The sequence below is a fragment of the Oreochromis aureus genome, linkage group 11 (genome assembly GCF_013358895.1).
Source record: "Oreochromis aureus strain Israel breed Guangdong linkage group 11, ZZ_aureus, whole genome shotgun sequence".
In the NCBI taxonomy this organism is placed as follows: domain Eukaryota; kingdom Metazoa; phylum Chordata; class Actinopteri; order Cichliformes; family Cichlidae; genus Oreochromis; species Oreochromis aureus.
In genome coordinates this window covers 20,395,092-20,418,036 of record NC_052952.1, presented here as the reverse complement: position 1 = coordinate 20,418,036, position 22,945 = coordinate 20,395,092, and the positions used below count along the sequence as shown (strand labels likewise).

General features: G+C 40.9%; 2 protein-coding genes across 5 annotated transcripts in view; both read left to right on the top strand.

The window, feature by feature from the left end:
* The first annotated feature begins 1,128 nt into the window (after positions 1 to 1,128).
* aqp10a (aquaporin 10a) lies at positions 1,129 to 6,005 on the top strand. Its single transcript, XM_031734120.2, has 6 exons — positions 1,129 to 1,289; positions 2,917 to 3,043; positions 3,421 to 3,558; positions 3,641 to 3,759; positions 3,838 to 4,055; positions 4,460 to 6,005. Exons 1-6 carry the CDS (start codon positions 1,206 to 1,208, stop codon positions 4,665 to 4,667), a joined length of 894 nt encoding a protein of 297 aa, XP_031589980.1. The 5' UTR covers positions 1,129 to 1,205; the 3' UTR covers positions 4,668 to 6,005.
* The window catches only part of atp8b2 (ATPase phospholipid transporting 8B2), a 30,565-nt gene continuing 13,407 nt past the window's right edge, over positions 5,788 to 22,945 (top strand). For 3 of the 4 annotated variants that reach the window (XR_005614895.1, XM_031734130.2, XM_031734129.2), the window contains exons 1-13: positions 5,788 to 5,858; positions 7,578 to 7,651; positions 10,279 to 10,346; positions 17,730 to 17,788; positions 17,887 to 18,000; positions 19,116 to 19,214; positions 19,292 to 19,353; positions 19,481 to 19,553; positions 19,919 to 19,989; positions 20,102 to 20,181; positions 20,682 to 20,840; positions 20,919 to 21,007; positions 21,202 to 21,398. Coding sequence is in view for 3 of the 4 variants with exons in the window: in XM_031734130.2 (XP_031589990.1) it covers positions 10,322 to 10,346; positions 17,730 to 17,788; positions 17,887 to 18,000; positions 19,116 to 19,214; positions 19,292 to 19,353; positions 19,481 to 19,553; positions 19,919 to 19,989; positions 20,102 to 20,181; positions 20,682 to 20,840; positions 20,919 to 21,007; positions 21,202 to 21,398 (1,028 nt within the window). In the remaining variant the exon portion in view is untranslated. Of the gene's footprint in view, positions 5,859 to 7,577; positions 7,652 to 9,900; positions 9,948 to 10,278; positions 10,347 to 17,729; positions 17,789 to 17,886; positions 18,001 to 19,115; positions 19,215 to 19,291; positions 19,354 to 19,480; positions 19,554 to 19,918; positions 19,990 to 20,101; positions 20,182 to 20,681; positions 20,841 to 20,918; positions 21,008 to 21,201; positions 21,399 to 22,945 lie in introns of those variants that run through there. The other variant, XM_039619848.1, reaches the window with a different exon arrangement.

Sequence of the window (22,945 nt, the reverse complement as noted above, 5' to 3'; positions counted from 1 at the left end):
GAGTTCAGTGACACAGGTTACGGTGACATGCATCGCAGCGATGATGAGAGGGGCTTCTATCGTCAACTATTTGTGCATTTATTGTTGATCGCCTTTTACGTGGAAATCCGTGATAGACATCATTTCATAGATTTGACAATACATTCCCAATCCTGCTAAATAACCATTTGACATATTTTGGAGACCAATTGTTTACAAAAATAAATAAATAAAAAAGAATTAGCAGTCATTTTATGCTAACTGAAAATGTTCCTTTTAACGATGATTGGGTTTCTTGCATATAAACTCACTTAGAAACTTGCTTTAGCTGCATGTAAACACGAAGCTTTCGTCTCCTAAACAATATTCCTCGTTACTTTACATTATTGCACAAAGCATATGTATGTTTTTTGTTTGTTTTTAATTTTTATATGTATTTCTAAACGTTAAAAGCCCAATTAAAGCAGTGGTTCAGTCCACCTACACAGAAGCGACTTTTTTCTGCTCCCTTATTCACGTGGAGTCGCCACAGCGGGCAGCTTCGCATGCTTAATTTGGTCGCTTTATTCTAGTTGGATGCCTTTTTACCAACCCCCTAAAAGAGTCGAGCCTCGAGGAGCTTTGCTTTCCTTGTTATCCAAAAGCGTAAAACACAACTCACACAACCACACAACTATGTATATATATATATATATATATATATATATATATATATATATATATATATATATATATATATATATATATATATATATATATAGTCATGTTTAATTTTTAATTTATTTAATTTATGACTATTGAAAACAGTCATAAATTAAATGTGTTTGTGAATTCCTGTTTAGTAGTCTCCTCTTCACCTCCCTCGTAAATACAGTGGTGTTGTTCAGATTAATAACAATTATAAAATAATAATGATAAGTATAAATCAGTCATTTGTCATAAAACTATCTTCTTCCGAGTAGTCAGCAGGTACCTGTATTAAGTAATATCTCTTGGCTTTATGGTGTCTGTTTATATATCAGTCTCTACCAGCTGGGCCAATTACGCTCACTGCGCTGGCCAATCCTGAGGTGAGACGACCCAGTAAACGAGTAGTGTTTGTCCAGCTGTGAATAAAGAGCTGTAGGTAAAGGGTAGGGGGCGGTGGGATACAGTGACAGAAGCATTCAGTTGCCACTGTGCTCAGCGGGGTGAGACAAGAGGAGGCCTTTCATTTCACTCCAGCTATGTTGAAGCTACATGCAATGAGGGTGAGGTGTCCCCTCGTGAGAGAGTGCATGGCCGAATTCTTGGGAACTTTCGTCTTAATGGTGAGTGACTCTGAGTTGGATTGTAATTTTCAAAATCAAAAGGAGAAAAGGAATCAATCAAATTTAAAAAAAAAAAAAAAAAAAAAAAAAAATCAAAGCTGGAAAACAGCTTAGAGAAAGAAAAGATGAGTTGAAATGTAAATATGCATATCCCAAATCCTGGACAATTTTTCCAGATCCAGTGTAAGAATCATCCTTTAATTTTTCAGGTTTATTATTTTTGACTTTTCTAAATTTGTGCACAAAGCATGTGAGTAGCTTGAGTTTGATTTTATACCCTCACATTGACTCAATGTTTACTGAACCAAACAACTCTCAAAAAAATGAAACAACATAATAGCATCTGATTAAAATTGCTTTTGCCACTGTATCAGATGATTTGGGGTTATTTTGCAAGCACAGGATCTGAGCACCTACAGTCATCGAGTAGATCACAAGGTCCTGTGTTTACCAAAGTATTCTAGAGTCAAATGTGAGGCTATCTGCTCAACAGTTAAAGCAAAAGGGCAATGATTCCACGCACAGCGGCAAATCTACAACAGAATGGCTGAAAATGAAAATGATCAACATGCTGCAATTTCAAGTGCAGACCTCAAACTGTTGTGAGACCTTAAGAGATCTGTGCATAAACAAATACCCACAAATCACAATGAGCTGAAGCAATATTTTAAAGGCTGGGGGAAAAAAATCCTCCACAATGATGTGGGAGACTCATAAACTGATGACTAATAGTCATGGAAAATTATTACTTCAAGTTATTGCTGATAAACCTCGCTCTACAAGCTACTGAAAGACTAGAAGCTTTCAGTTTTTCACAGTCCTGCAGAACCTGTTCTGTGAAAACCTGTCACATGACTGTATATCTATCACTAAAACTAAGGTTGAAGCCAGGTGAAGGTAGTTTTCTTAAAAATTAATAAACGCTTCCTAGAATCGAGGTGGTAGGGATTTATAAGGTGTTCCCAGTCTTATCTCTCTCACTCAAGCATGTTTGTTTTCTGTAGGAAGCAAATTCAGCTCTATGCAAGATATTAATGAACTAATCTGAAAAATGTAGGCGTATGAAGTTCGATACATAAATTGACGTAATGCATTTAAAAAAAGCACAATCCATATCAGTTGAAAATAATAGCCCTTAATTGTGCCACATGTCTAAAACAGCTTTTACCGACTGCAAAATCTCTACTGAGATTTTAATGGGAACTTTACCTGCAGTTAGAAAAGAAAAAAAAGATTTAAAAATATATTAAAAAGAATTTTTATAGATTTTGCAGCTTACATGATTTTCCATATAAATCTTCTCGTCTGTGGTGAGATCACAATTTAACAGCCATACCGTCCCTTACAAGGTCACTCAGATAAGACGGGTCATTACAAAGTCTAAAGAGGAGGGCATTAAATTGCACTTTAACAAGAACAATTTTGTCTTTGTTTATCAATAAGTTAGTTAAGAAAGATATACTGAAATGTGCTCATGTGCTTTCCTCTCCGTCTATTTAAAGTGAGTTTTGATGTCGGGATTTTTAGCCATGGAAAGATCTCGCTTCTTTGTTCACCTGAGGTTTGCAGTAACTTCTGACTTCTCATGCACCTTCCACCTTCTCTGTCCTCTTTATCTGCCACGAAGCTCTTTGGCTGCGCTGCTGCTGCACAAGTAAAAACCAGCAATGAGACTAAAGGCCAGTTTCTGTCTGGCAACATGGCCTTCTCTGTGGGTGTTATGTCAGCCATGTATCTCACCAAGGGCATCTCAGGTAAGAATTTAGAGCTCTAGAGCTCTATAATGGGCACTAAATTTTTTTTTTTTAAATAGTATCACATTTAAACTCATAACAATATGTTCTGCACAGTCTAAAACCCCTGAGCTCTTGAGAAGTTATGACTTTTATTGCAGTTATTGAGTGAGTACACAAAGTTTATCACCAGACCTCTCTACAAAGAAGCATTATCCACTATCTTTTACAAACTGTTTCCTTTGGCTCATACCTATGACAATCCGCTGTTATATGATACTATATGGCACCAATAACACAGATAATCAGAGACACGATCACCTGCCTGTGTGTCTAATTACCTTCACTTTTAACTTCTTCTGTATTCTTCTTCTAATATGTGCCCTACATCCCTGCAGGTGCCCATCTGAACCCAGCGGTGACCCTGAGTTTCTGTGTTTTGGGGAAGGTGTCCTGGTCGAGGCTCGTGCCCTATTCCCTCTCCCAGGTGGTGGGGGCTTTCGTGGCGTCGGGGGTTGTCTATCTGGTCTACTACGGTTTGTCTTTTTATTTTTTGCGATATATAAATAAAGAAATTAGTTTGTTTTGTTTCCTGCAACAACTCTGTTTCTGTCACAGATGCTATAATGACTTTTAGTGGAGGAGTGTTGACTGTATACGGCAGAAATGAGACTGCCTCGATATTTGCCACATACCCCTCTGACTACCTTTCTGTGGGCAGAAGTTTCTTTGACCAAGTGAGTGTAATTATTGACAGGATTGGATCTTTTAGCAGCTGCTCCCGTACCTAACGTAATGAGTTGACATTTCTTTAGGTAGTGGGCACCAGCATGTTGCTGTTGTGTATCCTGGGTTTGGAGGAAAAGAGGAACACCCCCGCTCCCTCTGAGCTGGTTCCTGTTGTAGTGGCAGGTGTCGTTCTGGGGATCTCCATTTCAATGTCGGCTAACTGTGGTGCTGCCATAAATCCTGCTCGGGACCTGGGGCCTCGCCTCTTTACCCTAGCTGCGGGCTGGGGGACTGAGGTCTTCACGTAAGTATCTTATCTATCTTACTGTACAGAGTGCAGTACGACATCTAAAGTTACTGGTTTTATTTAAACTTTGTGTGTATGTCCTAATTTCACAAAAGTATGTCAAAGATTATTAGACACTGGATTAGACACATTGTTTTTGTTACTGATGTCTGCAGGTAGATTAATAGGACCTGGTTTTCAATTGAAACTGTCTTGATTTAAAGTTGTTGACTTACAAAACAAAGACTGCTGAGCTCAGACTAAAGAACTCTGTAGGAAGTTTATTATTTAAATATTTAATATATTACTCTCTGGGTTTTTCACTGTGATAAATGGTTCTCTCAAAGTAAAACTTGTAAAAAAAAAAAAAAAATGAATCTGCACTCTTTAACCGTGATGTCCTGCTGCTCTTTGTTCTGCAGGTGTTACAACTACTGGTTCTGGGTACCAGTGGTGGCTCCGCTTGTTGGAGGCGTTTTCGGTAGTTTGATGTATCTCATCTTTATCGACTGGCAGCTGCCTGACCCAGACCAACTTGAGAGGATTTCCACCATCAGTGAAAAACTTGCAAAAAAGCAGCCAGTCACCACATTGGAAAAAGGAGATGAGTTAAAGGCTGTGCATTTTTAAACTTTAACACTGAAACTAATGTGAACCTCTGAGCTTATCCAGTGTTAAGTCTCAGATGCTTTGTGATCTGCTGTTAGGGGGGAAAAAAGAAAAAGGAATATCTTCTTTCAAATGATGTAGCTGTTTGCTCCCTAAACACAGCCAGCAGAGATGTGTGTCAGTCATAAGATAAAGTTGTTTGTTTACAATGAAATGTGTGTTTAGTATAATAATCACCGTGTGTCCTTTGTCACTTTGCAGCTGAGAAAACTGCTAGCATGTTCACCTCTTTGTAAATCAGATATAGAGGAGTATGTAGATTTAAACAGTGAAACTCATCTTAGTCCAGTGGCTGGTCTATCTTACTCCCCTCTGTTGTTTTAACACAGTCACATTCTGGCATTTTAGCCTGCAAATGTTTCACATTTATACACAACAACCCAGAAAATTCATGCTTAGCTATGACTTAATATTTGTGAAAAGGTTTTACTTTTCACAATTATTTTACTATTAATTTTTTATTACCGTTCTTGTTTTATTGTTTAACTCAGTGGTGTTAACAGACCTCATGTCTTTTTTCCCCTTGATGATAATTGCACATTTTATACATCAGTCTGTCAAGAGATGTAGTATTTGAGGGACACTGCAGATGAGTTTTTTCAGTGTTTTGGGAGTTTCTGTGAACTCATAAAGGATAGATATACACACAAAATATAAAGCTTTTAAATATATATACATTATTTCATGTAGATTGAACAAATTAGTCTCTATTCAAACTCCTGAGGGATCTGGAGATTAGAGGAAAAAGCAGGAGCAACCTTCATGGTCTGTGGTAGACTGCTTCGCCATTATAGTGTGTGTGAAAGCCAGTATCTAGATTCTAATCTAAAGATAAGTGTGGATTTTCCACTCTTGATCCAGTGTTTCACTTTGTTCTGTTGTGTATTAATTATGCCACCTCAGTGTTTTGTTTTGTTTTGTTTGTTTGTTTTTTTGCTTATGGCATTAAAATCAACACCCATTTCCAAAAAACGTTGGGATTCTGTGCAAAATGAAGAGTGCAGTGATTTGTAAATCTCGTAACGAGTGCCACCTGGCAGTTTGCTGTTCTCTGCTGTGTGATTGGCAGAGCAGTCTTGAAAGCACACCTAGGAGGGCGAGGCAGCTCTCGTCTGTGGAGGTCCAGGAGACGATGGGCTCGCTCTGGCATGAGTGAGTTTGTGCTGTGGATCACAGTTGTTTCTTTTGACATGTGTCTTTGGGCATTTCAGTGTGGCCGGTTTTTGGAATGTGGGTGGTGAAATTAAGGTGTTTGTTTGATTTTTAAGACTAAAAAAATTAAACTGATGTCTGTTTCAACTTTTGGGGTGTTTTTTGTTTTGTTTTTCTTTTCTGGGGGGCGGGGTATCATCGGGGTAGGTGATTAGCCCTGTCTGGGGAACAAATTAGGAAGTTAAAACAGTTTATTTGGAGTGAATGTGACTTTTAAAATAATTAATTGGTTTTAATTTAGCTCACCATAGACTCACAATAACGCTTTCTATTGTTATTCATGTTTAGACTGACACATTTTTCCATATCATGAAAAGTGTTTGCTCATATAATTTTGTCAGCAACATGTCTCAACAACAAACAGCTGGAGAGGTGGTACAGCAAGAACAACATCCTGTAACTAATTGGTTTAACTGGAAAATTGAGTGGTATAAAAAAGAGGATCTTGGAGAATTTCTTAGAAGCAAAGTTGGGCAGAAATTCACCAATCTGCATAAAAATTAATTTACTAATTGTGACACAATTTCAGAATAATGCTCGACTTTAATTTTTTGTAATATCAAAAAATCCAGAAAAAAATCTGCCCAAGAAAGAAGAGCTCTTGGGATGCCTGTAATCTCGGGCGGTTTAGGTTGTGATTTTCCTTCTTTTCTTTCTTTTTTCTTTTTTTTTTTTTTTTTTTTTGGGCATGACAATCCCTGCACCAGGAACTGCTGTCTATGTCTATGGACGCAGTTCACCCTCCTGTCCACAAGTGCAGGTTACAGCACATGATCCAGCATGTTCTTTGGGCCAAAGCTCATTTAAAGAGGACTCGGGCAAAGGGTAAAGCTGTTCTGCGATCAGCAGGGAGGGATTCTGGGATCAAACAGCCTCACACCTCTGCAGACTTTGTTCTGCATTTCACGCCTTGCAATGATATTAATGGAATTTGCTGTTCTTTTCGCCTTTGTGAAGCTCAATAGAGTCGGGCACACATGTCCAAGAATAATTCAGAATGAATAGTTACAAGTTTCAATGTAATGCACCAGTTTTAGGCTGAACCCTTTAATTATTAAACCCGAGGCAAATACTCAGTAATGTTGACCAGAGATTTCCAAAATAAGTTGTAGCAACTTGTAGCAAAGCAGCCACAAATCTTCATCAGTTAAGTTCACTACAATTAATTATTAAGAAAATCAGACTTCTCACACCTGGTAGTATGAAATGAGTGAAGGCTTACAAAGATGTTGGAGGAGATGGCGCTGACAGACCTGTAGAGGGCGGTATAACACAGAGACAAAATAAAACGCTTGAAAGGCGATGAGGTGTGTTCAGGCTGCTGAGGGAAGGAGCGACTGTTTATCAAGTTTAAAGTGTTAAAAACGGGGAGCGTTCCGTCAGCACGTGCAAATAGCATGTGTGAAATGCCGCAAGACTGTGCTGCCACATTAAATACAGAAGTAAAACACCTATGGGGTGTCCGGTGTGATGGTTTCCTGATTGCAGGAAGTTCAGAGAGAGGAGAAAGTGAAGGAGGTGCAACCCCTCCTCCTGCTCCTTCTCCTCTCCGGCAGCTGAAGCTGAACCCTCCCTTACCTCTGCACGGTGCCTGTCTCCCCCCTCCCACCTCACTGGCCTTTATCATATATCACATAGCGTCGCCTCTTCATCCCCCAGACCTCATCATGACCTCAGCGACAGGAGCAGCGAGGACGTCTCCAAAACCCTGTTTATAACGCAAAGTTGCCAAGGTAAGATCCCTATGCTGGTCTCTCTTAGCTTTGGGTAGCTGCTCCCTATCATCATCTTCTTCTAACATGGTCATGAGGATTTGCTATGCAGTCTCTTTATCCTCTGCAAATATTGACGCGAGTCTCGCTTTGCTTGTGAAGCGTTCAGCTCTTATTGCTGCTCCAGTGTAACCAGGCTCATCCTGTACAGTAGGTACGGCTAGTTTCACCCTCACACCTCTGCAGTAGGCACAGAGTTCCTGTAGGTCGGTATTAGTCATAACAACATTTCCAAACTCAAAGTGAAACTCAGTCCCGCCACTGTGGCGAGCATCACTAGACTGAAAGCATTCGCTCTTAAGGTTACTTAAACCAGGGCCGTGAGCTTTGTGGTACAGTAAGCTTACTTAATAAATGACTACATTCAAGGCAGAGCCTGGTGGCTTTTACCTATGATAGCATTATTTTTAATGGGATGCTGTGCAGCTATACTTAAAGCTACATCAGTGTTTATTTACATACTTGTGGAGAGGAGCAAATATCCTAAAGCACACAGATAATGTGTTGAGTGCGTAAGCATACAGTGGAGAATATTAAACCAATGCTGTGCTTTTCCTTCTGGAAGTTGCCTCAGTGGCATACAGCACTGTTGTTGCTTTTTCTTTGAACGGGTTGCATTGTCAGCAGACAGTGCAACATGTTATTAGCAAGTTAGTACTTATTATGGTATCAAACAGATTAGTCTTGTAATGGAGTGCATGGTTTGAAAGGTGTTGAATCAGACAGGCATTGTGTAAAAGAAGGTTACAGCCTGCACAGCCTGTTATCAGAGCATCAAGTGTATGCTGGTTTAACTCTGAAAGTGTTCCACTTTGTTGGCTTCCTGATGACATTGTTAATAAAAGGTAGTTTTGTGGTGTTTGTAACATTACTGTGATAGAACATGATGCAGATTTCATGTACTTACGGTGTGCTATAGCGGTGCCAGCGCTTTGCCTGCAGAATGCTTTGATGTGACCATGTGTAGAGAAGGTGCAGGGACTATAGCACATACTGGGAACAGATCATTTCAAAGCGATGCACCGCCTACAAGACACAAGGAAAACCAAGTCATTTAATTTTGCCTCGGGAAATATATAGCCTGGTCTGTTAGCAGGCTAATTGCATAACAACCTAACTTTGTTAGTTATCTTTTAATCTTTTGTTGTTTCGGTTTCATGTTCTGTACTTCCTTACGAAAGTTGTGGCATGAAAGTGGTGATCTTGAGATTTATTTCAGCAGGCTTGCATGCAGCTATAGAAAAATAAGTGATTGCAATACATTATTGAAAAGAACTGTAAAATCTGTTCTATAGCATGGATCAAATTGAACCCAGCAGGTGCCTTATGACCATTTCCCTAATTACATCCCACCAGGCTGAGTTATTATCCTGCTGTATCTCAAGTTTTAGCTTTTTAAGTGATTAACAAGACTGTAAAATAGTGTAATAATGAATTTCCGAGCTTCAAATCCTCTAATACATCAGCCTAAATCCAGCAGGAGAAAAGAAAGGAATTCTGCTCAGAGGCCAAGAAAGGTGTTTGGATATTTAGTGTGCCCTCACTCCCCTGGCTGCCAGCGTTATTTCATAATGGCATTTCTTGGGTCCTGTGGGTTATAGAAGATGCCACTCACAGATGGAGAGGGGGGGGAGATGACAGCTGAAAGGCTGGAGAGAGAAGAGATGTGCAAGAACATGGCAAACACTCTCACTCATTAGTACCTGTTAGAATTATAAATGGGTAGTATATATAGGGTGGAAAGTGAGCAGGGGACATGGAAAAAGGGGACTGTACATCAGGCTGAGAGATAATGTTGGAAACTCGAGCTGAAAACTGATCAGCTCAGCTCACATGGAGAAAAACAAAGCAGCTCTTTCTCAGGAGTATTGATTAGATGCTGGCTCCCAGTCAGCTACCCCTGACTGTCATATTGTATCTTGTAGTATCCACAACAAAAGCAAGGCAAAGATTATAATGCCTCACCTGCCATGCCTTTTAGCCCATGTACTTAGCTGTGGTAAAAGAGTGAATAAAAGCAGGGAGGTGTGTGATATTAATAGGTCAGCATAAACGTCGACAGGAGAGAAGAGAAGATGCTTAACTGTGCTATGCATGCAAAAAATGCTGCTCCATTACTCTCTTTGATCCACTATAGGGAGAGGCTGACAGTGGATCTGGCCCCAGCCACCAGAGACAGTGTGCTACAGAGACAGATGCAGCTCTCTGTTGAATGTCATATCCTCGTTATGGCCCAAAAGAGACCAGAGAGAGCCTGGTGTGTGTGTGTGTGTGTGTGTGTGTGTGTGTGTGTGTGTGCGTGCATGTGTCGTGTTGTGCAGTGGTTTTAATGCTTGACTGATTTTCACTGTCTAAATGGGAGGGCAAAGCTGTGAAAAGAAAAAAAAAGAAACGTTACAGTAAGTAGGTTGCATCACCTGGCCGTGGTTTGGCTTGAAACTAAAAGAGCTATTTCCCTTCCATGCACAATCACATTTTTATGGCTCTCATTTCACTTTTTTTCCTGCTCGTGCTCTGTAGACAGTCAGCTCTGTAGTCTCCCCTGTATCCTCCTCAGTCTCACCCACCTCCCTTCTTTCCCTTGGCAGACAGTCCCATGGGCCAGAGCAGAAGGACGCCAGCAGAGTGGAGATGTTCAGAAAGAGGCCTCCCCCAGGTCAGTACATTCATCACATCTGCATCTTAAACTAGTTTCATCCAGTGTGGCTTGACAATGAGAAATGCAGTTAACCAAATGACAAGGTAGATGCCATGTAGACGTGGAAGGTGTGATGCATGCTGCACGATAGCAAGAATGCATTCACATATTTATCTACAGACAGAAACAACATGCTGGAAAACAAACATTCAACACATTTCAGACTATCATAACATATTAAACAGCACTTATTACTGAAGCTCATCTGCAGATTCCCAGACAGACAATGTATTATGACACCAGTTCTCTGGAGGGGAGGGTGGGGGCTCTAAAACAACCAGATGGAAATGACTGAAAGATAAATTATACAAGTTTTCACAAACACTGGCCGAACACAGCATTAGCCTTCAGTTCAATTCAATTTTATTTATATTTCACCAAATCACAATAACAGTTGACTCAAAGCACTTTATATTGTAGGGTAAAGACCCTAAAATAATAGAGAGAAATCCCAACAGTCAGACAACCCCATCTGAGGAAGTACTTGGAGACAGTGGGAAGGAAAAACTCCCTTTAAACAGGAAGAAACCTGCAGCAGAACCAGGCTCAGATTGGGGGATCTATCTCCCACAACTTATTTTACATAGTTTGACAGTATCATTAAATGCTTCTGTGGTTAATAAAACAAAGGAGATTCCCGAATTATTCCTAAATTAACTGTATAAGTTATTTATAGCTTACTGCTTGCTCTTAAACCCGGTGGGGCAGCACATTGGTCGCTTTGTGTGTGGACTTTGCATGTTATCGCTGTACCAGTGCGGACTCTCTCCTGGTATTTATTGTCTTGTTGTCCAGTAATTTTCCTTTTTATTCTTTTTATTAATTAATTAATTTGTTCTATACGCTGCTGTGAGAAAGACTGCCATCGAAAAGACTTTCATTGTACAAGCTGCACAATGACAATAAAGAATCTGTCTATATACTAGTAATGTTCTTGTTTGGTTACTCTGGGATTCTAAATATGGCCGTAGGTGTGAATGGTTGTCAGCCCTGCAATAGACTGGCAACCTGTCCAGGGTATACCTTGCCCTGCATCAGCTGGGATAGGCTCCCAACCTCTCTACGACCCTGAACTGGATAAGATGTTAAAAAAACCCACTTGGGAATAACATTCTTAAACGTGACTTTTGTGTGTTGGCATTGATATAGATGTATGGTAATGCCTGACTCAGGCTCCAAGCACCGAGAGGCATTTTAGCCATGAGAAGTCACTTTTAAGACCCCAAAAAGTAATTGGGAAAAGGCCAAGTGTCTCAGTTATGTGCTAAGTCCACACAGAACCAGAGTACTAGTTCAAGCTAGTGAACACTAACAAAGGGTCTCCAAACAAGTCATACTGTCCCCTTTCTCATTTCTCATTTCCTGCATTCTTAATTCCTCTCATCTTGATCCTTCCCATCAGAAAGATGAACAGAGGAGGCGAGGGAGAGAGAGCACTTTAACAAAATGAGACATTCTGGAGCCGTAACCCAATGTGAAAAGATTTTTAATCAATCCCACACAAACTGTGAAGGGCTGAAAGTTTGATCACGCAGTTAAATAACTGAGCGGTGTATGGACTGAAAGGACTGTAGAGTCTGTTGCATATCTTCCAGCTGTGTGACACCTCTTTTATAAAGTGTTAAAGTAAACACGCTCCTGCAAAGGATACATCTTTTCTGGCAAGCCTCCTCTCTCCTCAGTCCTCCAGATGCATTTTAGGAGCTGAGACGTCCTTCAGTGATCACTGACATGGATTTCAGGGCCAGAAGCAAGACGACAGAGGAGAGGGGAGACTAGGAGGCACACATTATAGAAAATGAGAAAAGTTCTCTGTTCTCACAGTCTGACTGTTTCGTAAAGTGGGTGTTTTGATTGCAGTTGATGCTTGTTTGGAGAAGAGGCACTGGTGTAAGCAGAAAATGCTAATTATTAGAATACAAGAAAAGAATGGAGATTAGGTACAGGTGAGACACGAATATAATAGCGAGGTTTATGCACGGCAAAAACTTGACTAATGTTGAATTAATTAATTCATTAATTAATTGCCATCATTGATTAGGTGGTAAGTGGAGTATGGTATTTATGTACCGCCTTTCTATTGAATTTGAGCTCTCAAATCACTTTCTACTGCAATCTCATTCACCCAATCACACTCAGAGTCATACAGCAGTATTAGCAGTGCTTTTATCTGTCTATCCCTAAGCCTTCGCACGATCTGTGTGCGCTCATCTCTGAAAAGAAAAAGTCAAATCCGAGCTCGTGATCTCTGAATACAAGACGCCTGCAGATGCGATCAAAGTGAAGTGGTTTCATCAGTGATGCATTGCAGGTCATTAAAGAGACTGTATAATGTCATTGTTGTACCTTGCCGTCATCAGCCTCCATCCATAATTCCTCAAATCAGGTCTGATACGTTTAATCTAACTCTTCATGTGCCAAAACAACCTGCTGTTTGCAGAGGAGATGCCTGTTCGCCCCCCGCAGTGCTTTGTTTTGGTTTCTTAGGCGCATGCTTCACATATAGATCAGGGAGAGCCTCAGCCTGAACACGAGGCTCGCTGCTCAGCACGTGCCCGGGCACCTGTCTGGCCCTTCCCACTGCGGCGCACCTTCTAACGTTAGGCTCACGCAGGACACTGAACTCCTGCACCGGACATTTTGGCTCTAAACGACAGTTGGACTCCACACAAGAAAAGAACGACTTTGGATCCAAAATGGCGACCAGTTTCGGCTGTAGGACCCGTGGTGATGCGGCTTCCATGGTAACGCCTCTCGCCTTTGAGATTGCGTAATGCCTACATGAGCATCAGTGTTTATGTTTCGGATGAGGCTGACAGTGAGGATGCAGCCCGTGTGGCTTGATGACGCTGCACTGTTTGACATCGTTACTTCAAACTTCACATAAAGCACGATGTTCACAGCAAATACGAGTCTGAGCCCTGCGCTTTATTTTCCTAATTAGAAAAAAAAAGATGACATCACTGATTCCGCGGAAGGAGGGAGACGAATCAGCAAGGGGTGGACATCGCGTGCACGTGTGTATATTTTGGGGGAGGGGCTGGAGCAATAAGCAACAGAGAGGCTGGGACTGGGACTGAGCCTCTAATCAAACTTGACTGAGCTGGGGCCGGAGCTTCGTGCGCGTGTCCTTGCGGAGACGTGACGGTCAGATGTGGCTGTGACTTGCTACTGAAACAGCGCATATCCAACGATTTAAAAAGAAAAAAAAATCACACTGTGACTTAAAGAAATTTAAGATGACAGTGCTCAAAGACATCCCGGAGAAATGGTTTCCGGTCGTTCTTTTCCCCCTGCAAGGAAAGAAAAAGAGAGGACTGGATGGAAGAAAATCGAAAAAGAGACGAACAGGTACGAGTCTGTGCGGGGAAAATTAAGGCAGAAGTTGGGAAGGAGTCTTTACTGTCTTCACCGCCAGGAGGCTGTTCATCGTGCAAACTATTTATTTATTTGTTTCCTAATAAATATCATCTCATCTTCATCCCATCTGAGTCCAAGTCTCATTCCTGCTGCTTCATCTCTCTCTCACTCCCTTTTGCATATGTGTCTGGATACATTACCTCATCATATTACATCTCTGCATCACAGACCTAATTGGTTTGTTTGGGTTTTTGTTTTTTGCACTGTAGCACTTTGTGTCATCAGTGAGTGTTCACGTTTTTACACATCAGCATTCTCCTAAGATTTAATAACAGAGAGATACCTGTCGTTCTTCTGATTTCACACTTCACTCGTCTGTCTGTATCTTTTGCAGTTGACCCCAACAGACTTAAACTAGTCGCTTAATCTCAGCTGTTTCCTGGTGTTTAGTGCTGACTGTGAATCTCTGGTACTTCAGTGAATTATGCCACAAACCAGAGTTTTGCTTGGATCCGGTGTAAATATGTGGCTGATGTCCTTGTCTCTGCTGCGTGAGTCCCTGATCAATCTTCCAGGCGCCAGCCCTCCTCTGCACTGCTCCATCTGTATTCTTATTCCTTCGCTTAACTATCTCAAATCACCCTGGATGTGCACCTTCATCTGACCTCCACTCCATCATTCTCTGACTCTGTCACTAGCATTGTTTTCCAGCAAATTAGATCACCGTATGCGCGTGCTGGGCTGCACACGACTCCGCTATCCCCTTTTCACCTAATTAGATCATCCACTGTGAGTGATGCTCACGTCTCCGCAGTCTGATCCGACCCTGACTTAGTTTTAGTCATGGCAGGGACATTAGCGCTTCCCGTACTGTAATTCACACTGAATGACTGTGGTTGTTATTGTCCTGAATTCAATCTGCACTAACTCTGTTGTGCAAGTGTGTGTCGCTTGTGGAGACGTAAGGAAATTGTGTCCTCACATGTCCAGCCATGAGCAGAGACAGTGTTAAAGAGACAGGAAGGTGGATGAAACAAAATTAGTGCTTTTGTATTAGGTTACAGTTACTCTTTCTATATGACATTAGTTATTTTAGTTTAAATCGATATTTATTAACTCGTTTGTGTCTCAGACCTTTATGGAAACCTTATGCTGGAAGTAAGGCTGCCACTGAAAGTTTCTCCGTAATGGAGCTTTATAGATTCACGCAGGTTTACTGTATGGTGTGCAGCTTGCGTCAGGGCTTCTAATGCCCTTGAAGTTGTCAGAGACATTAAACACTTACTGAGCAGTTTGTTAAAGATGCTCATGCATTTAGGCTGAGGTGTTCAGCTTGCACAGCAGTGGCTGGGACAGACACAGGCTGGTCCTGACTTCACATTGGTGCTTAGCTGGCACAAGGATCTTGGCTTTTCCCAGCAGCCTTGGCACTGCACGTCAGACAGATCTCTCTGGTGGACATTTGTCCCAGAAAATAGCACGATGACCTTCAGCTTAGGAGGAGAAATGCCAGAGGGATTGGAAAAGTTTGTGGATTGTGCACAATCACATTCACAAGCCTGATATTGTACTTGTCAGAGTTTGGGAACATTGGTATCATTAACCCACAGCTGTTTTGCATGCACCCAGAAATCTCACATCTGCCAGATAGAAACTCCAAGAAAGGGAAGTTGATGCCTAAAACAATTTTTCTTATCTAACTGTTTAGAATTTTTTCTAATAAATGGTGCTACTCGACAACAGCCGCAGTGACAGATACGAATATTAAAAACAAAAGTATTTCACTTGCTTTTGGAAACAATGAAAAAGAATTTGCCTCTTCCTGGGGGCTTTGTCACACTTACATGCTTTGGATCATACAAACAAATGTTAATAATAAACAAAGTTAAAGACTACAGTTTTGTATTTACTTGCGTTAACATCCCTGTGGAGGAATTTTGGTCCACTCTTCTCCGCAGAACTGTTTTAATTTAGTCGCACTGGATGGTTTTCCAGCATGAGCGGCCTTTTAAAATTCACACAAAAATGTCTCAATCTGATTTTGTGGCTGTGGCTCAGGAGGTAGCGCAGGTTATCTATTAAGCAGAAGGTCCCAACACTTTTTCCATCTGCATGCCAGAGTGTCCTTGGGTGAGATACTGAACCCCCAAATTGTTGAATGTTAGATAAATATAATAAAAATATACAAATATATTAAAAAAGAAGAACGAGAAGGGGCAAATACTTTTTCAGGGCACTGTGTAATGAATTTTGACCATGCTTTTGTCTTCTCGGTCTTCTTTTTCCGGTCGTGGCAGATAGTTAATCTTCACTAAGCGTGAGTTCTGCTTGAGGTCTCTATGTGGTAACAGGGAGTTGCCAGCCCAACAAGCACTTTACTGGAAATTATTGGGTTGTTGGGGTTATTTCTCTAACGTTGTATGGTCTTTGCCTTACCATGAGGTGACCGTAGTTGTGAACTGACCTCTTTTAAATAAAACTGAGCAAAGTACATTTAAATATGTATTTTGCTCAAAGGATATAATCATTTCTGCTATTGTCCCTCTAATTGTCAGTCTCACACAACACCGTCAGAAATAAGTGGACGTAATGTGTTTTTCTGAGTTGACTAAATCCACCCTGACAAAAGCGCAGCTGGTCTAAAGCCGACCAGAGCTAATCTGTCACATCAGATCGGTCTTATAACCTGACAGCAAAGTGCAGCTCTAATGGGATCACTTTAAGTGGCCTCTGTCTCTTTTGGTGAAGCTGAATGCAGCAGGGACACAGATGTAGGTTATGAGCAGTGCGAAAGTTTCACCGTGCTGCAGAAACACAGGAAACCACAGTGTCTTTGTTTATGTGCCGGCATTTGATTATAGCCTATTGGTTTCTGTTGTGTGATGTCCCTTCCTGTGGCACCTCACTGCCTTTCACAAATCTGTCAAAAGTATGCTAAGGACTGTGCTTTTGTGCACAAAACATGCGCTTGGCCTTGGATATTATTACTTTGGTGTGCATGTGTGAGTGTGTGTGTGTGTGTGTGTGTGTGCACAGCCCTGCAAAATGACCAGTCATTTGATTTTAAAAGCCATTTCATTAATATTAGAAGAGAAGCGACTGGTGGTGGAGAAAGATGAGAAGGGGAACTCCCAACCTACTTTGCATTAGCATAACAGAAACCTAAAAACAGCAATAGGATAAAGTGCACGGTCAGGAGGAGGGGTGCACAAGAGATTGAGCACAGGAAAAAGAAACAGTCTTAATTTTACTCTCTGAAACTTGGAGACTATACTATGATCTGCCTTTATCGGTGCCTAAACTTTTGCACGCACACTCGACTGCACATCTGGTTAATAACAAGGAGTAGTAGCAGCTAATGAAACATCAGCGGTAATTGGCCTGCTAATTTCTTTTGCAAGCCTCCTGCCTGACATTCTGTATCTATCACACTCAACCGACGCACAGCACATTCGCTGACGTATGAATACATGCTTCCACACTGTCGGCTGTCTTCTTCCATGCTGACCTGTACAACTGCAATTGCACACAATATAATAACATTTTATATAATAACACTCATAAATTCTGAATCTCCATTACCATTATTAAGTAAGATAGCATCCAAGTATCTTGTACTATATATTCTAATCACAGTCGAGCCTTCTGTACATAGTACTTCATTTATCTTATTTGTTATTCTATGCTTATTACTCTTTTCTTTATTTTAGTTATTTGTTTTACTGTGAGGGGATCTCACAAAGTAAAAAAAATCATTGCTCGGCATATCCACTGTGTTTTTGGGTGTATATGACAAACGTCTTGATGTCACTGCTTGATTCCTTCTCTTTTGTTTCCAGGTTTTAAGAAGCTGTTAACAGTGCCGACATTTTTAAACTCTGCAGTTTGCCAAACATGCTAAACATTCATTCTTATGCAGACTTACTGCATGTGTTTGTTTTGATGCCTTAATGACTCATCTTGTGCGTTGTGTTTCCGCAGAGGAGGAGAGAAGGGTCAGAGCCAATGACAGAGAGTACAACGAAAAGTTTCAGTATGCCGTAAGAGAGTTTGCTGTTTTCTATTGTACATATTCAAAAAGTTTAGACTCGTAAAATGATTTAACTGAGAGGTATATTTTTCCTTCCTTATCCTCCAGAGTAACTGCATCATGACATCCAAGTACAACATCATCACGTTTCTGCCCGTCAACCTGTTTGAGCAGTTCCAGGAAGTAGCCAACACCTACTTTCTTTTCCTGCTCATACTACAGGTGAGAAATCAAAGAACTCCCTTGATCAGTAACTGTTAATTAAAGTTTGGTGGTACAAAATTAGATGAAGATTGATACATTCAAAATTCAAATGACTGATCTGTAACCTATTGTTGAATAGAGCCTAACAGTTTCCTGCACTTGAGAATATGATGACAAAAGACATCATCGATGTGGAATATGAGATCAGTTATTTCATAACAAATCATTTCAAGCACGTTTCACTGTCAGCAAATGCCTGTCTACCACCTGATAATGTCATAATGTCTAGTGGATGGAGTAACATGAAAATTCATACACACAGGGTGCTTAGTTAGCTCATCGGGTGAAGGAGGCAAACTATATGTTGTAAGGCCGCTGCAGAGACCCAAGGCCGCTTGCAGAGACCCAAGGCCGCTTGCTGCTCCTCTTCCCCCTGTTCTCTCCTCTAACTTTCCTGTCATAATAAAGCCGAAAAAGAGGCTTAACCCTGCTGATGCTAGGAACTTTTTCTCCACACCAGCAGCAAAATTTCATTATGTGCACTACTTTGGTACTCTACTGTATGATTGTAGTGATGGCATATTATTAATTATCAATATTTTAAATAGTAGTAAATGAGTGTGTAATCGAATGATATGCAGTGAAACCTGCACATCATTAGCACGTGACTCTGGGGCAGTGAGGATGCTGATTTGAAGTCCAGGCTAACAGAGCTGCTGTTAAAGCCACTGTAAGTTCTCCTGTTCACTAGGCTAGAGATATTGAGTTAGTTGCAATCTTAAACCTTGCTAGATAAAATTAAATCATACCCCCTCGGTTCCTATAAACTCATTTCAAAGCCCAAAAATGTCATATTATTTTATAGTTAAACTAAAACCAAGGTTTGGAGGGCCTATTATTGAACAAATGCTTATTTTAAAACTACCCAAACAAATCAGTGTACTGTAGCTTTGTTGTTTTTGCCTCCTTGGTAGTGTCTTACCACGATTTTGTACCATCAGGTACGCTCACCATCATAACAAGCTGTCTTTGATGTGGCTGGGGGTAGACGCAGCTATCTCTGTATCTTCCACTGCCTTTGTCTTCCTTTTTAAAAGTAATTTGCATAATAAGCTTTGTCTCCCTGTGTTTAGTTGATACCTCAGATCTCCTCCCTCTCCTGGTTCACCACCATCGTGCCTTTAGCTCTGGTGCTGAGCATCACTGCAGTAAAGGATGCCACGGATGACTACGTGAGTATGTTTTCATGCACCACAGGCACAGATACGAGTCTGTATTTCTACTACACGTTGCCTTTTGTCATCTCCAGTTTCGTCACAAGAGCGACAACCAAGTGAACAATCGTCAGTCTCAGGTCCTCATCCGTGGCTCGTGAGTCATTACATCTGACAACATACCTGTTCAGATTTTACCCATCTTGATTTAAGAGGTTTCTTAAAATAGAGCAGCATCTGTTACTTCTTCTTTTTTACTGTTTCTCTTCGTTTTGCTCTTCCAGGCTTCAAAATGAAAAGTGGATGAATGTTCGAGTGGGTGATATTATTAAACTTGAAAACAACCAGTTTGTGGCAGTAAGTGTGCACCCAGCACAGAAACAAAAGAAAACATAGTGATCAGTAGTCCGAAAAGGCCCATTTATCTACCATTACAACAGCTTAGTGTTCAACACCAGCATCTTCTTGTATTTTTAGTCCTCTGTTTGATCATAATAGCTTTCAGTAGACCACAAGCTCTGATGCTAAATGGATTATAATGCATTATGTGCCTCATTAGAAGTGCTACATTTAATCACTAACATGCTTTCAGTTGCAATTACTCTGCCTTTTCTTGTAGCTGTAATAGATGCAAACTGTTGTTGCTGTGTCATCAGCGCTTTTCTCGTTCAGTCCATGTTGACTGTGCCGATGCTAATCTCAGCTGTTGTATCCATTTTCAGGCTGACCTGCTCCTGTTGTCTAGCACTGAACCTCATGGTCTCTGTTACATCGAGACAGCCGAGCTAGACGGGTCAGAAAACACGCTGCACCTCAACATCTGTTCGCGCAACCTAAAAAACCTAAAATCTGCAGAAGCAACGCAACTCTACATCTAAACTGCTGTGTGTGGTTTTATCTTGCAGAGAGACCAATATGAAGGTGCGTCAGTCTGTGTCAGTGACATCTGAACTTGGAGACCCGAACAACTTGGCTTCATTTGACGGTGAGTTAGGAGGAGAAATTTGTTTTCTCTTTTTGCATTGCAGAATAAGGATTAACGGTCTTCAGCATGCACCAGGAAGCTTGGATCAAATGTTTTCTCAATCATGCTAATGCACATTTGTGATAACAAATGCACACTAACATTTACACATACACACAAACAGAGACACACACTTTCTGTACCGCTCCACCACCAGTGAATGGCGGCCTATCACACAGCCACCGCATCACTGTGTCAGCACATCACACCCACTCACTCCTCACCTGCTCAGGAAAATGCATTACTGCAGCAAATCTGCTCACGTTTTGCCTCACATCAGCTTACAAAAGGTGTGCGATCCTCCCTCTGTGCACGTGTTCAGGTGCACGACAACAGCGTGATGTCATCTGGGTGATTAATTCAATTCTAAAAACATAGCAGTGACTGGATTCAGATGACTGTGACTGAGCATCTTATTAACATTTGTGTGTTTACTTGTCCGCATTCTTCTTTGTGTGAAGGCGAGGTGGTGTGTGAGCCTCCCAACAACAAGCTGGATCGTTTTTCCGGGACTCTGTACTGGAGAGAGAAGAAATACAGCCTGACCAATCAGAACATGCTCCTCCGAGGATGTGTGCTCCGCAACACAGAGGCTTGCTATGGCCTGGTCATCTTTGCAGGTAAGTGTGTGCATGTTTGCACAGAAAAATAATGCATTTGGTGTATGTTGCAAATCTTACCCTGTTTCTGTTTGCCAGGCCCAGACACCAAGCTAATGCAGAACAGCGGTCGCACCAAGTTTAAGCGTACGAGTATCGATCGATTGATGAACACACTGGTCCTCTGGGTAGGACATCCCACACTTCTCATTTTCATAGCTCATAACTATTTCAGGACATGATCTCACTGGCTTGAATTTAGTTTCATATATCTACACTAGTGATGTATTCTGCTCTAACTTAGGCTTAAATAACTACAGATTTAACTGTAACATTTACTCATTTACTCCTCTCTTTTTCGTCTGTGTCCATTTTCTGTCAGATATTTGGCTTCCTGGTGTGTATGGGTATGATCCTGGCTGTGGGTAACGCAGGGTGGGAGAAAGAGGTGGGGTCCTTGTTCCAGAGCTACCTGGCTTGGGACACTCCTGTGAATAACTTCCTGTTCTCGGCCTTCCTCTCCTTTTGGTCCTACGTCATCATTCTTAATACCGTCGTGCCTATCTCTCTATATGTCAGGTAGGAAGAAAACAATAGATCTATAAGAATGTATAAATGATGCTTACAGACCAAAACCCTGTGTTTGCCTTTCCCACATATAAACCGGTGTTTATAAAGAAAGAATGTATGGACCTCATGGATAGAATACTGTGCAAAAGTCTTAAGCCAACCTTCATTTCCTCAGATTTTGCTTCCAAGGAGCCAGGCTTACTTTTTTAAAGTGGTCTCAAGCAAAGGTGCTCCAGTTTTTCTGAAAATCTTTTATAGTGTTTCTTTGGACATTAGCTTCTTTTTCACTCATTTTCAGTCGAGTCCTTGTACCTGACCATGTTCACAGGAATGCTTGTTTTTGTGTGTTTGTTAATCATTAATCATTAAAACATAAAAATGACCTAACACCTCAAAAACTAAAACGAACTATCTACAACAGATGAGTAGTATCTGAAAGTCCTTATGGAATTGGAAAAGACAAAGCAAAGACCTGACACAGGACCTAAAAGATGCGTCTGCTGTTCTCTGAAGCTTCATCAGAAATGGCCTCTATAGAAGTCAGGCTGTTAAGAAGCCATTTTTAAGAACTGGCAACAAGTCTGATGGAGTGATGAATCTAAATATGAAATTTTCACATTTGTGTTTAGTGACCGTTCAAACCAGCATGTTCACAGGAGGTAAAGAGAGAGATACAACAGTGTCTACAGCCATCTGTAAAACACAATCGAGGCTCTGTCTTGGTTTCAGTATTTCAGTGATCACAAACACACTGCCAAAGCAGTTAAAGCATACCTGGATTTAAACACACACACATATAAACATTTATAAACTTTACTTCTTCCTTATATCTTGTAATCTGTGTGTCAATAGATTGCTGTACTTCAAAATATCAAGAAATGATGGGTTGCGTAACAATTTGCATAATACTGGACTTGTGACCATGTGTTCCCAGCTTTACATGTAAAGTCAGCCACAATACTCGGAAGTAGAGATAAAAATAAGTTTAGACAGCGATTAATATAAAGCAGCAGTTGGAGATAGTGTTTGCCATTTGCAAACATCATTGAAAATTTATCGGTTATCAGTCCTCTTATCACAGTCATTCATTGGTAATATTAGTGCTGTAAAAAGCTGGCGCCTAGTGGTACAATGGCCCCAATTATTTTTCATTTACGAGAGTTTTTCTTCTGTTTGTGTCTCCAGAAGTGAGGCAAACAAAACCCACATTTCTTTTTTTCTTGTTCTCTTCATTCCTCCAGTCAGGCCAGTTGTGATCTTTTGTTTTCCAGACAGCTTCAGGTGCAAATAGCAGTGCAAGTATTGAAATACAGGGGTGTCTATATTCAGTCAGAAGTGGAAATGAGAGTCGTGCACATGCGTAAATTTCATAATGACTGAGATTTACAAAAGAGGAACATGCACACAGCTGTATAAACGTGATTTTTTAAAAATCGCTACATGCTTTTCTGTCTTTACATGCACACAATCTTACTGTGTATGCAAAGAGATCAGGACCTTGGTAATCAGTAAGTCAGTGAGCTGCACTGACTACGTGCCAAAAGTATTTGGCCAGA

What these genes read in the sequence shown, in the direction of transcription:
- aqp10a (XM_031734120.2), top strand. Translation starts at nt 1,206, where the DNA reads ATGTTGAAGCTACATGCAATGAGGGTGAGGTGTCCCCTCGTGAGAGAG. An exon ending in TGGGAACTTTCGTCTTAATG is followed by an intron (nt 1,290 to 2,916) that starts GTGAGTGACTCT and finishes TCTGCCACGAAG; the next exon opens with CTCTTTGGCTGCGCTGCTGC. An exon ending in TGGGGGACTGAGGTCTTCAC is followed by an intron (nt 4,056 to 4,459) that starts GTAAGTATCTTA and finishes TTTGTTCTGCAG; the next exon opens with GTGTTACAACTACTGGTTCT.